General features: G+C 44.5%; 1 protein-coding gene across 9 annotated transcripts in view; it reads right to left on the bottom strand.

The window, feature by feature from the left end:
• KALRN (kalirin RhoGEF kinase) overlaps positions 1 to 15,216 on the bottom strand; it is a 472,211-nt gene that overhangs the window by 57,137 nt on the left and 399,858 nt on the right. Inside the window, exon 36 of one of the 9 annotated variants that reach the window (XM_040069429.2) lies at positions 7,858 to 9,267. The exons of the other annotated variants lie outside the window; for them this stretch is intronic. Within the exon in view, the coding sequence (XP_039925363.1) occupies positions 9,251 to 9,267 (17 nt within the window). The 3' untranslated portion in view covers positions 7,858 to 9,250. Of the gene's footprint in view, positions 1 to 7,857; positions 9,268 to 15,216 lie in introns of those variants that run through there. 9 annotated transcript variants of the gene reach the window in all.

Here is a 15,216-nt window from a genome sequence, read left to right on the forward strand (position 1 = left end):
ACACTAAGTGCTGAATTTCTCAGCTTCTTCCCCCAATTTCATTGTGAATTGCCAGGAAGGAAATAAGCACAAAAAGTAGATTACTACAGGAGACCTGACAGCCACCAACACAATGTCAGGTTCTGTAATTGTTTCTCAGCTGTTTCCAGAGCCCAATGACATGATTTAGTTAGACTACTTATTAACTTTGAAGCACCTTAAAATTATCTCCCTTGACTCTGAAAGCAATCTGTCAGAAGAATTCACACATTCACTAGAACTAAGAAACTGGAATGAACAATTACAAAAGATGACAAACTGTTCAAACCGAAGGAAACTCTCAATAAGGTTTAAAATTAAAAAATAGTTTCATTATATGGAAGCAGGAGGTTCTGCTGAACTGCATCAAACCTCAGCTGCTGATACACATATTCAGACTGGCACCTTGGAAAGGGCTGCTTCCTTACTCCCCCCAAATGCAACAGGCCAAAGACGTGCCAATGTCAGTAAGGCTTTAAAACCAAAACAAACAAGTTGCTCAAAGATTTCCCAATTGCCCTTCAGGAACAAGTGCCCTGCTTTCAACTTTCTGAAACCATGGCAAGGCAACTCCCTTCCCTCTCCATCCGGGACTGAGATATTTAATCCCACTTAATTAATAGTTCAGTGAAGATTTTTTTCACAAAATTCAGACACTGTCACAGTCCTATAAGAAACATCTCAGGCTGTACATCAGAAAAGAGCCAACTGATGTCATTAAACACTTTTACACTGTTATCTCTGAATCTTTTATCTGTCCCAGCAGAAACCAAAAACCTAAGTACAACACATGAAAATAGACTGGTGCATCCAGATATTCTCAGTTCAGCAATAAATACCTGAGGGAGAGCTACTCTTGTAGAGAATCGTTACCTCTATTGTTTTAGAAGCCAGCTCCTGCTACCTGCATGAAGAGATCATATCCCCTCTGGGCAGAGCTGCTGCTTGCAGCTGTCTGTGCACGGAGCAGAGATTGCATCCTGCTTTGTCTGCCAGCTTGCACGATGCAGACCACGAGAGTCAGAATGTTTTATAGCCATACACAGCATCAGTCAGAAGCTGAACCAATAAGTTATTGCATACCTGAGGTCAAAGGTTAAATTTTAGAACATATAGATATGATTTTAGCAAGCTTGAGTGAGTCAAAGTTCATTTCCCAGACAAGAAGAAAATCTCAATCATCTTTTTTTTTTTTTTTTTTTGACAACGGGAGTGAGCGCAAGAGGAACTGGGAGGAGGATGGGTTCCAGGTAGAGCTGATCCCAGGTGGAGCTGCTGGGGATTTTCTGGCATTCCTCCAGAAGGGCAAAGTAGCAGTCTTATCTCCAAAAGGCCTGGGTTTAGCCAGCTCCTGCTGATGTTATTTCATGTACACGAAGTAGTGCTAAATCAACTAGTGCAAGATAATGTTTGTCAGGGGCCAGCTTATCTTCCACTCACTTGGCTTTGGATAGCTCTCCCTCGCAGGCTCCACGTGATGCTCTGCGAGTTTATCAGCGCGCCTTGCGTCAGCAAAATGCAGGGTTTCACCATGGTGGGTTTGATTTTCCGAGCGGCCTCGTGGCCCTGGCAGCACTGAAAGCCCCACAGGCGGTGGGGGAAGCTTGAGGGTTCTGGGCCAAGGGGCTTTGCCCAGAGTGCCCTCAGGTGCCGCTGCAGGAGGATTAACTTTGGGAATAACTGCAGCAAAGGGGGCTGGGCTGCAGTGAGAAGGAGAATCGCTGTGAGTGATTGCTGTGAGGGGCTGCCACTCCCAGGGATGATTTGGGGGTGCAGCTGTATCACGGACTCGCTGCCTTTGCTGGGCTCAGGGGGAGGTTGAGGAGAGCCGAGGATGAGCAGATCTCACCACACCTCAGCTGATGTACAGAGAGGTTTTCACTACACCTTCTAAGTAACACAGTCCAACTCCCACCCCCAGACCACGGCACTTTGCCAATTTATCTCTGGGTAAGGGAAGGGAGCTGGTAGGAGGCTGAGACAACCTCCAAGGGTTTGGTACTGAGGTAGCAATCCTATCTCAGCCCAGCGGGCTCAAGGAAGGGCCAAGTCCAGGAACCTCTCCTGCCAACAGGAAACACCCCGGGTTTAACCAGGGGTAAAAGGCCCCAGCCTTGCTGCCTCCTCTCCTTTTCCCAGCAGCACAGCCACAGCTGGGGCATGGACAGACACACAGCACCTCTCCTGCCATGGCACTCATGCTCAGCTGTTCCGGAGAGGTGATGGTCAGTAATCCTGTCACTCCCAGGAAGGCAGCACATGGGCAGAAACAGTCCCAGTCCCAAGCTGGCCCACAGCCCACCCTGCCTGCTTGTAATAATTTCGACACCCAGAGCCAGGAACCCTCTGCAGACTGAACATCAGAGTTTCAGAGCCACCAGCCGTAACAAAAGCCACCCCACAGGTTTCCAGAGGGAGGCTGTTAACACTGTCCACCGATCCCACCTGAAAAAGGTTTGGATTTTCCTGTTCAAGGTCATGCCTTTGGTGATGAAAAAGGCTGTTTACCAAGGGTTACTACATGTTGGTCATGCCATACAACCCTGTCAGATATGAAGTCCCCTTCTTTCTCCTTGTTCGCTGAACTGGCCTGGCTGAGCATGGTAAGGTATCTGGGACAGAGTCCACGCTTTGCCTGGCCTGTGCAACCCAAGACTGGAAATATGGCACTATTTTGCCTGGTAAGGCAGTCTCTGCTGGGTGGGGAACAGGCAGAGAGGTGGGAGAGAAAGGCTAGCATGAATTTCCCTTCTCCCCAGCCACCATGAGAGCCCTTTGACGTTGGGTGACTTATCTCTGCCCACACTCTATGCTGGTACAAAGCACTTCCATCTCACCATCCCACTTCCCACTGCTACCAAACATGCCTTATCCAAAAGCCACACTGAGAGTCCACACACAATATTCATAACCTTTTTTTTCCTTTTTCAAAGGAACTGCAAATTTGGATACATTTGTGAGCAAGTCACATTTGCAGTTTGCCAGCCCTGCTGAGAATGATCTCCTTTGCACATAAAGCAGGTCACATCGACCTGGTTGCAGAGGCAGGACTGGAGCTCAGGGAAGAGCAGAGCTCCCAAAATGAGAGAAAAAAAACATGAAACACAAAAAATCTGCCAGGAAAGACCTTGCAGACAACCTCCTCAGCCACGTGAGCTCTGCTTCTGTGGCACATACGGCTACAAACACATTTATCATGACACTTGATACCGGCCTGAGACCCAGACACCAGGTGGATCGAGCGGAAGAGGAGGACACATTACCGTGCTCTTCTTGCAAAGCACTAGCACATATGTGCTTGCAAACTGCATGAGTGGAGCTCTTTGGAAGCACAGTTTGTTTAAGAAAAGCCAGAGAGCTCTTGGGAAGGACGCAGCAGCTCACTGCGTGATAACTGAGGCAGCTGCTGCCGCCTGCAAGCACCAGCAGAGCAGCGGCTGTCCCCACACCGCAGCAGGCCTGCCATGAGGAGCTCTCCTCCCACCAACGTCCCAGGGCACACAGCTAAAAAAAGGTATTTGGGGAAGCAAAACGAGTGTAGGGAGGTCAGCAGACTCGTGTGGCTAGATTGATTTCCTGGCCAAACCGTTCATTCAGACAGAAGAAATGATGGTTTCCAAAACACTCCTAAGCAAACCTCCAAGAAACTTCTGGCAAGAGGGCTGTGAGAGATACTCAGCCAGACCAAAGGGCTTTAACATTCAGAGCTTTTGCACTGCTGCAGCCATGAAATGTTTGTTGTTGTTGGTCAAATGAACAGACATCTGGAAAAGCATAGCTCTTGTACTTGAAAAATAGAAGGTTCCAGTTCTGTGGAACCTTGGGTGAGAAGAAAATCTCACAGATCTGGTTTAAGAGGCACAGTAATATTCTCATTTGATTCAATAGGAATTCATATTGGAACATAAATACAAGGCATTTTATTTTTACCTCCCTGTTCCCCAGAGCACACATGGGAGGGGAGGTTTGTCTGATCAGGCTCAGGCAGCACCAGACTCCTTTGCAGGACCTCAGATCTCTAACAGGGAAAGGAAAATGCTTCTCAGAGCAACTCAGAAGAAAACATCAGTCTACTCTATTTGACACATAATAATGACAGATCATAAAGGATAGGAAAGAAATATGTGTCCATAGCCAGAAGATAATACAGAATATAGCTATAAAAACAGGAGACTAGAGCAGGGCACAGTCTTGCTTTAAGAGAGGTGAACCATTTTCTGATTTATCCATGGATTCATTTACATCCCAGAAAAACAGCCTGGGAGAAAAGGATTTTTCCACAGAAGTCAAAGAAAATGAGCCAGAATGGGGACTCTGAAGTCCTACTAGCATTTAAATCAACAATTTTTATTTTAGAGAGATAATTCCACTTTCAGTGAATGAAAGCCAATAATGACAATCTGACTGATGAGCACGTAAATCAGCTCTGCTATGCTAAACAGAGCCCATTTTCCACATTCAGTGGTTCCTGTAAAAAAACACAAAAAAATTCTGTCTTGTGACAAAGACAGAATTTAATCAGATATGGGTAAAAGACTACCTCAGTCTATACTTGAGTAAATTTCCTAAAGACCGAGAATTTCCATCCCAAAAAATCTTGGAAAGCAAGAATCATCTAGATTCATCCTGTGCACAAACAAAGCCTCTGTGTTAGTCTTTCACACTAATCACACAAAACCCCTCTAAACCATCAAAATGCACCTTTTCCTGCCCTTTCCAAGAGCACCTCCATGATCATCCAGGCTGCAGGTTCCAGTTCACAGCTCTCAGCCTCTTGAAGTTTTATACTCTCCCTTGGGCAAAGCTGCTTTGAGAGTCCCCTTGGATCTGCTCAAGGGATTTCGGACTAAAGCTCTACCTGATGGAAGCAAAGATGGCAGAATGAGGTATGAACACTGCTCCTTTGGTCTCTTCTGTGCTTTTGTATTAAATGTCCAAAACATGCTCAGTGAAACGTTTTTATTGGCAAGAGTCAGGGTTACAAAACTTTGTGGCTTAGGCAGATGACAGTACCGATCCTGGTTTTAGTGTTAGAGCCCATTCTGCCTGTAAAACCTGGCATGGATTTGCAAAAGTTTGGGAGGCAACAACATCTGGATAACACAAAGTCACTTTACAGCTATTCCTCTAGTGAAAACACTCGGTGTTAACAGTGTAAATAAGGTATCTTACAGCTTCTAATGTCAACAGATAAGTTGTCTCCTCAGACACAGCTTTTGGAAACAGCTGTAGTGAAGAATAGAAGTGAACACAAGGAAATTTTCAGTGCCCATGTCAGACAAAGACAGAGGACAACTGGCTTGAAAAGCCCTTTAGATCAGAAGTACATCAAACTTTCGCAATGGAATTGCAAAACGTGCCCTGGAGACTTCCACGGCTCCCCATCCGCTCCCAGCTCTGCTCGGCCGCTCCACACGTGTCCAAGCACAGACCTGCCCTGTGCTCCAGCTAAAAATGACATGGGACCGTGTAGGAGAGAATTTTACACCAGAGGGTAAATACACGTTCAAACGATGCTGTTGAAATCTAAATGCAAATTTTATTCAGAGATTCAAATGATCTCCCTAACTTCATAATCTTCTGGAAATGAGAAAATTGAAAAGGCTCTATTGAATTTTCTGTTTGTGTCTTGGGAGTATCATTTGAAGCTTCAAGCTGGAAGTAACATCAAAAGGTACGAATCAATCTGGCAGGATTCTCACAAATCCATTTACATGGATGAAATGACTTCTGTCCAAACTCAAGAATAATGGTATGGAGTTAAATATTTTATAAAAAACGTTTCCAGTCCAAAAGAGGAAGGAGCAGACATATTGGACAAACTTTCTGATCACTGTAACGTAAAACCCCAAAATCTGACTTTCTGTTTCACTGCCAAGCATGCAAACATGACTAACTTCCAAAAAGAACAAGGGAAAAAAAGGACTAGACTCTAAATTAATCACATAACATTTAGAACACACTGTTTTGCTATTGAATAGCTGGCATTTCTTGGAAATACGAAAGAAGAGCTGCTTTGAGATAGAGAATGATCTGCAGAATTCCCTTCAACCAGACTGCAAAGCAGGGAAGTTTGCTCTAAAAAAACCAGAGGGATTTTGCATACAGGTTTTGCCTTTGGGAAACGGACACCAATCTGTTGGCTTCAATATTCAGCTTTCTGATCATTACTTCCAGGTTGAAACCTAATGCGAGGAAAACAAGCACTCACCCAGCTGGGGTGAGTAAACACTGTCACTTGGAGCCACTCATTTTTGTGGCAGGCAGCAGCTTCATCTCCTGCTCTCGGCAGTCAAGGAGCTGTGCACGCTCTGCCCAAGGGCGATGCAGAGCGGGACACACCCCGTAGGAGCCTCTCTCTTTCCATTAACTACAGAGGGAGTCCGAGGAAATTATACCCTCAGCTAAATTTAGTTATTGTGAATCCCCTTCCCACATTTGAGTACGCTTCATACCAGGCCGATCTCGCAGCAGGGAATGATTAGCTGAAGTTAAGCATCTGTCAATTCACTTTAATGAGCAATAACTTGTGGCAACCTGCCATCAGCTTCAGTTGAATAGCTTTTATTTTTAGCTGGTGTTGCTCAGATGCAGCTTCCATCCAACATGTGCTGGGAAAGCTGACATCCCAAAGTAGTCTCCAGGTCTTCGTTGTGCCAGTCGGAGTGTCAGGGCTCAAGAGCTGCAATTCCTGGAGGTCAGAGAAAAGTCACTGCAGTTCTGGGAAAGTTTCAAAGAGTGAGATAAAACCAAAAGCCTGGAGAAACAGCAGAGAGGCTCTCGGTCCCCAGAGACCTTGCAAGAAAAGTTACTGAAATCCTGAGAGCGTGCTGAATGAGTGAGCTGGGTCTCCAGGGAGAGAAACAGCACAAGGGGAAGGCACAGAGAGAGAGCCTGTGGAAATAAAACATGCCTTCAGTACTGTCCAAGAGTGCCTAGTGAGAGGAACAAATGCAGAAGCTCTCTATTTTATCTGGTGCTGGACCTGGGCTTTTATCAGGGTGACCATAGGGAGAGGCAAGGGGAAAAGAGCGAGTCCTCAGGTGAATATAAGGCAGGGCCTCGTTTCCTACAGGTGCGTGTTTAACTCAGGAGCTGCTGCACATGAGGGCAGAACACATGTTTGTGCCTCCAAAGAGACCCTCAGGAAAGTGTTCAACCCAGCCCTGTGGCAACAAGTGCTTGAAGAGCAGCTGAAACGCCTGAGGTCATTCCCTGTGAGGGTCCTGCTCTGCAGTGGGTTTACACAGAACAGCTCACAACTCTTATGGGTATCTACAGCTTCTCTGGTTGGAGGTTTGAGCCTTTTTGTCTCCATGTACCAGCCTAATTCATCCTGCTTCAGAGTCCCATCTGAGCCCCCACATAAGCTGCTGTGAATTCACAACAAAACTAAGAGAACAAATATTAAAGAGTGAATCCACCAACCTTTTGATGAGATACTTGTAGCCAGCTCCTATCCTAAAATACTGTGAGACAGGAGCCAAGGCAGAGCAGTAACATACCTTCAGGGCAACCTTGAAGCAACATCTTTTCAGAACAGGCTTTTGCTCAATAAAAAGGGGTGGAAAAGCTCAGAAATAAAGCGGTTGCTCCGCACAGCAGAGTTGGAGGCCAGGTGCAGTATCTGTGCTATTTCATTCACCCACTCCCTTGCCTCCAGTTTGTGCCCAGCACAGCTCCCAGACCAGCCCCAAGCCCAGAGACAGCAAGTCCAACACATCTGCTGGGAGTGCACGTGGGAGCAGCCTTCCCGAAATGCCTCACAGCTGGGTGAGCAGATTTCTGAAGTCAAGAGGCACGCATTTCTTTAGCAAAGAAAGGAAATAAAAAGTCAAGACTAACAAGATCCAGAAAGGGCATGCTTTTTTTCTTTTTTGAACAAATCAACATTTATTTCAATGTAGTGAAACAACTTGTTGAAGCACTTCTCTCAGTTCTACTTTACATTTTGTATTTACACTGTCCTCATTCTGTGACAAAAATAAAATAATCTCCAGCCCTGAAGTTTCCAGAATAAGTGTTGCTAGCAGCAAAAATAACAAAGCCTCAAACACAAAGCAAAAATCCCCCTTGATATATTTTGATGGGTGATTTTTGCATGTTCCATAAAAAAAGTTTTAACCCTGAAACTTTATGAAAAGCTATATGGGATGACAAGGAGGAAAATGTCATGTTTGAAGCTGAACGAGAGCAGCATTTGCTGGCCTTTGCAAGTACACTGTTACTTTTAGCATAAGGAACTGTGAAATGCTTAGACACCCACATAGAAGCAGACTTTTTAACTTTGATCAAAGCAGTTCTGCTCTTCTGGGAGCGTAAGGGTACCAGAGTCGGCAAATGCCATCTTTTATCCTGGATGTTGGGCACAAAAACAAACTTCATTACACATGGTTTCCAAGCAGCTGTTAGTAAAACACAAGCCTTATTCTTTTGTGAAGCGTCATGGGTCAGCTTCCTTCAGCAGCTTCCAAACTGAGCTACTGTTAAGAATTTTGAAGTAATTTCTCAGTTAAATGACATCATTGCTGAGGTCAACTCTGCCTTATACTTGAAGTCAGCAACCTCTGTGACAAGGTGGACCGCTCTGCTGAACAGGGGGAGAGGAGGGAAGACAAAGATATTTGAGTATCACATTCAGGTTTCCCTATCTCAAAGGAAGCTGTGGCTATGTACCCAAACAATTCTCCACGGAAACAACAGAAGAGTATCAGTGACAAACTTGGAATTGGAAAAACATATAAAAAAGCAAGAACAGAACCCAAGGCTTTTTGGGATAGGAAGAAAAACTGCATGTTGAGAAAGAAGGGATCGGTCATTAAACTTTCCAGGCACACAGAGGGCTTGGAAAGCACAGAAAACAAGCAGAACAAACAAACACAACTGTGCATCTTAGCATCAGCTTCTTTTGCCAAATGCAGTAGCTTCCAACATTCAGCAGCTGCCTCTTGCTTTCTAGTGCTGTGAAGTTCTCTTTGGTACTTGGAGGCTGTGAGGAGCTCCGGGCAAAGAGAAAGTCTTTGTCCATTTACCAACCAATTCCAAAGGCGCTGATCTTGAATAACTTTACTAAGCAAGAGTGATACAGATGTCTAGGAAAGGGGGCTTTTCTCTTAGTAAAGTTGTGGTAGGTGCAGTGGAAACCCAAGGCAATCTACATGCTTGTCAGTTTGTGCCTAGGTAAGAACAGAGTCCTCCATGAACGTCTCTCATTTGTTCACTCTTAAATTATTCAGGCTCTGACAGCCCCTGAAAAGAAAAGAACGGAATAAGGATGAGTCGCAAGCGGCGCAGGGCAGGAGCGGACACCACGTAACCACCAAGAACAACGAGGTTGGGGTGTTTGACGACAGACACACTGCAGCCTCCAGGGCTGGTGCCCAAAGCAGCTTCCTCCACGCCCTCGTCCTCCAGAAATGCCAGCAGAAAATGCAAGCTCACAGCAAAGGTACTGACTGGGATGAATTAAAAGAAGTAATGAATGAAGTCAATGCAAACAGCGGTTTGGAAATAAAACACACAGATAAGAACTGCTGGTGCTTGTGACACTTTGCTCTTTGAACACAGCACAGGGAAATGGCTAAGCAGCTCAGAGACTTTTGACTGAACACTCAAGACTGTCTGTTAGGCTTGTGGAAAGCTTTAATTCATTCAGCTTCAGCAGCAAAACCAGAACACCACTTGCTGTCCCATATAACAGGCTCACGCGATCTGCGTCTTGGTTTTTCGTTTGACAGCTCGGCAGGGAGCAGCTCTGTGATGCCCGTCAACAAGTTTATCAAATTTCAGGTGACAAAGTCACTACTACACTCTACTTGCGTCAGCAAGAAAGATGGACAGGAACTTGAAGTCTCAGAGAGCATCTGCTACATGGGAACAGGAGAGCTTGCTCTCTGCAGCACCCTGCCGTGGTCTCAGCCCTCTGAAGCTGTGCCAGTGCTTTGACCCAGACACCAGCCTTCCCACTGAGGCTAGTCCTAAGAAACTGATTGATTGTGACTTCTGAAGGGCCACACAGAGCCACCCATGGCTTTTATGGTGCCTACATCGCTGGTCCTTACCAGCAAAAAAATCTACATCCAGCTTTGCAGAGATGTGGAGAGGTGCCCTGCACGATTCCCTTCTGCATCACTGAGTCTCGTTGCAAACAGCTGTAAAAATGCTCTACCAAGCAACATGTCTAATAAACTTCCATTAAAAAAGCCATCTTCTCTATTGCCAAGTGGTTACTTTCTTTTGGCTCCATCTTTGAAAGGAATCAGGAAAAAGAAACACTTACTTGAACACAACAGCAAGCAGCAGAGGCTCTTTGATTCTACAAAGGCTTTGTTGAATAGAGGTGACTCGTTACTGCATTTTAAGACATCTGATCACAGACATCACCTGCCTGATAGCTTAGTATCTCCAGGACCAGTGACTGCAGTGAATATTTAGCAAGTATCAGCTTTTCAATGTTTGCCTGGAGCTTGCCTTGCTGTAGGCTTGTCTTAGACACACTGCCAGATCAAATTTTATAGCAACACGGCTTCGAGCAGCTACTGCCCTGCCGTGAGCAGCCTGGAATGCTCCAGCCTGGATAATTTCTCTGATACTAAGACAAAGTCAACTAAGATGCTGCTCTCCGCTCAGCACCTGAGCTCTGGCAGGAGCTGTGTTCTGCTAATGTGGAGCTGAAGTTACTGCTAACATTCAGAGCATTTGCCTCCTTCTTGCCTAAAGCCACGATTTTCCTTCTGCCGTCCTAGAAGGACTCCCTGTTGATTAATATTTATTCCATTTCCTAGTGAAATCTATTCAGCCCCCACATGCTTCAGCTGAGAGCGATGTTTGAACATCATGTTGATCCTCAGAGTTCAAACTACAGAAGGTACAAAGAATACCAGACTTGAGGCACTTCAATGATATTCACTGTGAATCATCATTTTACATTGTACCACTCAGACACATTTGGATCTAAAATACATTTGCATTTCTAATTAAAACAGATTACCATTAGTAACTAAAGAATGTCTTAAATCAGGATCCCTAGGCCATAAAAGCTAATTGCACGATGCTAAAACTGGATTTCAAAAATATACATATTATACCCCCTGCAGGATTAATTAGGCAACATCTCTTCAAAAGAGTTCTCAAAAGTGTATTTATTCAGCATGCGGTGAAATTATACCGGTTGTGCAACACTTCCCATGGCCTGCCTTGGCTCACGCTCCCGTGGCAGGGGAGAGCTGGAGCCTCGTTATCAGGGGTGCTCAGCATGGACAAATTGGATTCAGGACTGCAGTGGATGAGCAGGGACCCACACGGGAGCAGGAAGCGCAGCCTTGGCCACAATCGACCAGCACCCTGGGACAAGGTGATCTCGGCCATGTGCACGATGTGCACCCCAGACACACAGGCCCACAAAAAGGCTGAAATCAGCTGGTCAGTACGAATCTGGAAGCTGTAACTGCTGATGATCTGAAGCTCAGTTGGTCACTGGTTTCCTACATGACCTCAAGGAAGGTTCTAAGTAATGTAATGTGTTTTCAGAGAGGTTACAGGCGTTCCACGTGTCTTGAGGGTGTGAGAAACCTCTGCTCACCAAAGCTGCAATGTGCCTTATGAAGGGATGAGAAAAAAACCCAACAGAGCCTAAGAGGTCCTTGGCTGCTGCAGTCTGTAGCTGCAATTGTCAGCAAGCCTCAACTGCATGAAAAAGTGTTCTCAGAAGATTTAGCTGTAACTAGGGATGTGCCATTCCCAGCTTTCTTCTGTGCTCTGAGCTGCTCGCTCCAGGTGAAAAACGAACATGGAAAAATTCTCAAAAAACTTAACAGTGGAGACACCTCCATGGCCACTAAATCCAGTCCCTTATCATCACAGGCCATAGTCCATCACTTCCCTAAATGTTTACTTCAATGTTTTCTTGTGCAAGTGAACAGGAAATTTTTGCTCAAAACTCACACATAGACTGTACTTGTGCTTTCCTGGACACAGCAACTTTAAATTTCCATGTTTAACTTACAACCTTCCGATACAAAAGATAATAATCTCCAGCAGAAGCCACCTACTGGTTCCTCAGGGTGATGTTTGCTAAAGGGCTCCCAGCAGGTCTGGCTCCCAGGCTTCACCCCCTTATGGAACTTCACAGCCTGGAATGTCATTTTGCAGGGGGTCCAAGACTTCAAAGCTGTTCAGCTGTCCCAGGACTAGCAATGACTGCACCACATGGGGCAACCAAGTGCACTGGGGTTCAATAAGGGCAACAGAATAGCAATTACTAACTCATCATGTGGCAACACACAAAACAGGAGACACACTTTTTCCAGTTTCCAAAAGTAGCCATGGTTTCTGTATAGTAAAGGAGTTCCCACAACCATTGGGAAGTACTGGGAAGTCAGGGAGTAAAATCCAGTCAGGACTTTCTGCAACATGATCTTATGTGTGCTACATTATCAAAAAATAAATGACAAATACCTAAAGTGAAGCGCATATAATGGGTTTCTCCCCACCAAAGAGAAGAAACTCTGTGGCTGTTCTATTATTAACTGTTGTAATTCATCTTGCCGGTTCTATTTTTCATCTCATTAGAACTTCACTGGAGACATTTTCATATTTTGTCCTAATTACATGAACGAGCCCAGGTGATGTGTGTGATTCCCAAGTTCTCAGCCTGCCAGGAAGAGCATTGTGGGGCTGGTCCAGGACAGAGGCTGAAGGAATGCAAAGCAGGTCAAATTCAACAGAAGACCCAATGGGATGCACTGAATACCTTTAATTCAAGGGCTGGATTGTGTTTCAGCATAAACAGCCACATCAAACAATAGGAGCTAAGAGCAAATGCATAAATTTTTGTTTTGTGGTTTTCCAGCAGCAAAGAATGGTCAAGGGAGATGATTTCAAGCTTATCTCGTTAGAGATAATCTCATTATTTTCTAGTAATTCTTTACATATCCTGAAGTCCTACTTGTGATCTATGCATGCTTTTTAAGAAAACATCCAGATGTGCTTCTATAGTTATATTAAAAAGTTACTTCACATGACACAGGATTGTGTGATGCAATATTTGCAATTGAACTCTCCTGCAATAGCAACTGATGCAGTGGCTAAACTGGCAGAAAACTGGATTTACTTACTGTTCTGAAAACCACAGGATCTGCAGATCCCTGCTGCAATCACTAACTGCCCAGCCAATTCCTCTCTTTTGAAAAGAAATTGCAACTTTTGCCAAATATGAAAATGCTTTCATAAAGCCTGTTAACAGACAAGAGTTAGACTGAAACGTAACAGTGCTCTGGTGTGCTTGAGAAGTATCTTGATGCTATTTTTAGACTGAAAACTTTGGAAGTTTAAGGGGTTTTAAGTTTGAAATGATAGATTAGTTTTCCTAATGCACACACAAGTTTTAACAAGGTGTGTGCTGAAACATAACAGTTCGGGAAAAAAAACCCAAACAAAATCCTTCTGGGGTCATGTGAAGGAACTGCCCTTTTTGTTTCACTTCAAAATGGAGAGATTTTATTTCAGCATCCGTGCATTGAATTCCTGAACAATACATCTATCTGGCACTTATTTTATAGGAAAACAGCATGTTTAATTACCCCACGTCTTCACACTGAGCAGGGAGTTACCCAAGCTGTATTTTTCATGATTATCTGTTCCCTTTTCCTAAGAATAAAGTCTCTTTTCTTCAGGTTTTTTGACAAGATGAATAAACAATAAAGCCTTGTGGGTTTTTATATGCTCCTTGGAGTGAATGGGAAGTTTTGGAGCTTTGCCTGCATAAAAGCAAATCCCATGTTTCTTTAAAGCTGGATGAATTTATAAAAGTTGAAAACAACATACCGATCTGAATAAAAAGGGTCCCCACCATGTATTCATGCTCAGAGCAGTACCTGAAAGCTGATGTTTATAGAAGCTCTTGCTACCTCTTTTTCACATATGAATTAGTATCTGAAAGTTAATTTTCTGTACCACTTTTGTTGCATCTTGTGTATAACCACACGTCAAAAGACTGCAAGATTACTCACAACAGGGAGACATGAAGCCAGAGCTTGAGGAACTAGTTTGTGTCAGGAGAGTTAGAGCTGCCTAGCAGTGTTGTAACTTTCAAGAGAGAAAATAATAACGCAGTTATTGCTTGGATCGTGGAAACTGAGAGAAAGTTGCTAAAGCATCCCGACACTGGCACTGACATGATAAACATTCGATTTACAGAAAAGTGGCTGGTGGCAGATGAGAGCAGTGGGCACAAAGTCATGCACAGCAACCAGCCCTTCTGAAAAGCTCAAACCTTCTGTGCCCTTGCACACTTTATATTTGACAGCACACAGACAGATCCACTGAAAACGTGACCTGCTGTATTTACCAAGTTCCTACCCTCAAGAAGCCCTCCTGCAGACAGGTAAGATTTAACAACACAAAGTAATCCTATAATGAACTCACTGCTCCCCCAGCCTGCCAGCAGAGCAGTGGCCATGCTTCTCCTTCGAATGTCCATACTCAGAGGTTACTCATCAGCCCCAGGACTTCTCCTGAACTCCTCCTATGTGTCATTGCCACACAATGCTAGGAGGTTCAGAGTAGTGAGTTTGTTTACCCCAACAGACTGGCATGGGGACTGTCAATCATGCTTTTGGGACATGCTTAACTGGGGACTATGTGTCAGGAGGGTGTAGAGCAGGTGTGAGAAAGCAGCTTCACACCAACAAAAAGATTTTTTTTTTTTTTTTTTTTTTTTTTTTTTTTTTTTTTTTTTTTGCTAACAGTATTCACCTGCTCACCTTAATCCTGCTTGCTCAAGTGAGCAGCATTGTCATCAATGCTTTTGTCCCTTCCAATAACTCTCTGCTATGACCTATTCTGACTCCTGACTCAGCCTGCAGAGGTGGGAAAACACAGGACTTGGAAGAGATGTTCCTATCATGGGCTAACCAGTTTTCTCTTAATAGAACTGGAAGGAAATAACAACAACTCTTGCAAACCTCTCCACAGCCATTTGCTCATGAATTCGCCAGGACAAAAAGCAGAACTCAACTCTGGCATGAGAGGGAGAGAGACTGCCTACAGAGGACCAGTACACTTGATCCTCTTGACTTTGCTGAGATAGAACTAATGAGCAACAGATGGACATCACCCAAGGAGTTTATTTGGGAAACCTAGCAATTTCCTCATATTTCTCATTCAAGAAAGACCAGGAAGCTAAGCAAGCTTGGGTTG

The sequence above is a fragment of the Hirundo rustica genome, chromosome 7 (genome assembly GCF_015227805.2).
Source record: "Hirundo rustica isolate bHirRus1 chromosome 7, bHirRus1.pri.v3, whole genome shotgun sequence".
Classification (NCBI taxonomy): Eukaryota; Metazoa; Chordata; class Aves; order Passeriformes; family Hirundinidae; genus Hirundo; species Hirundo rustica.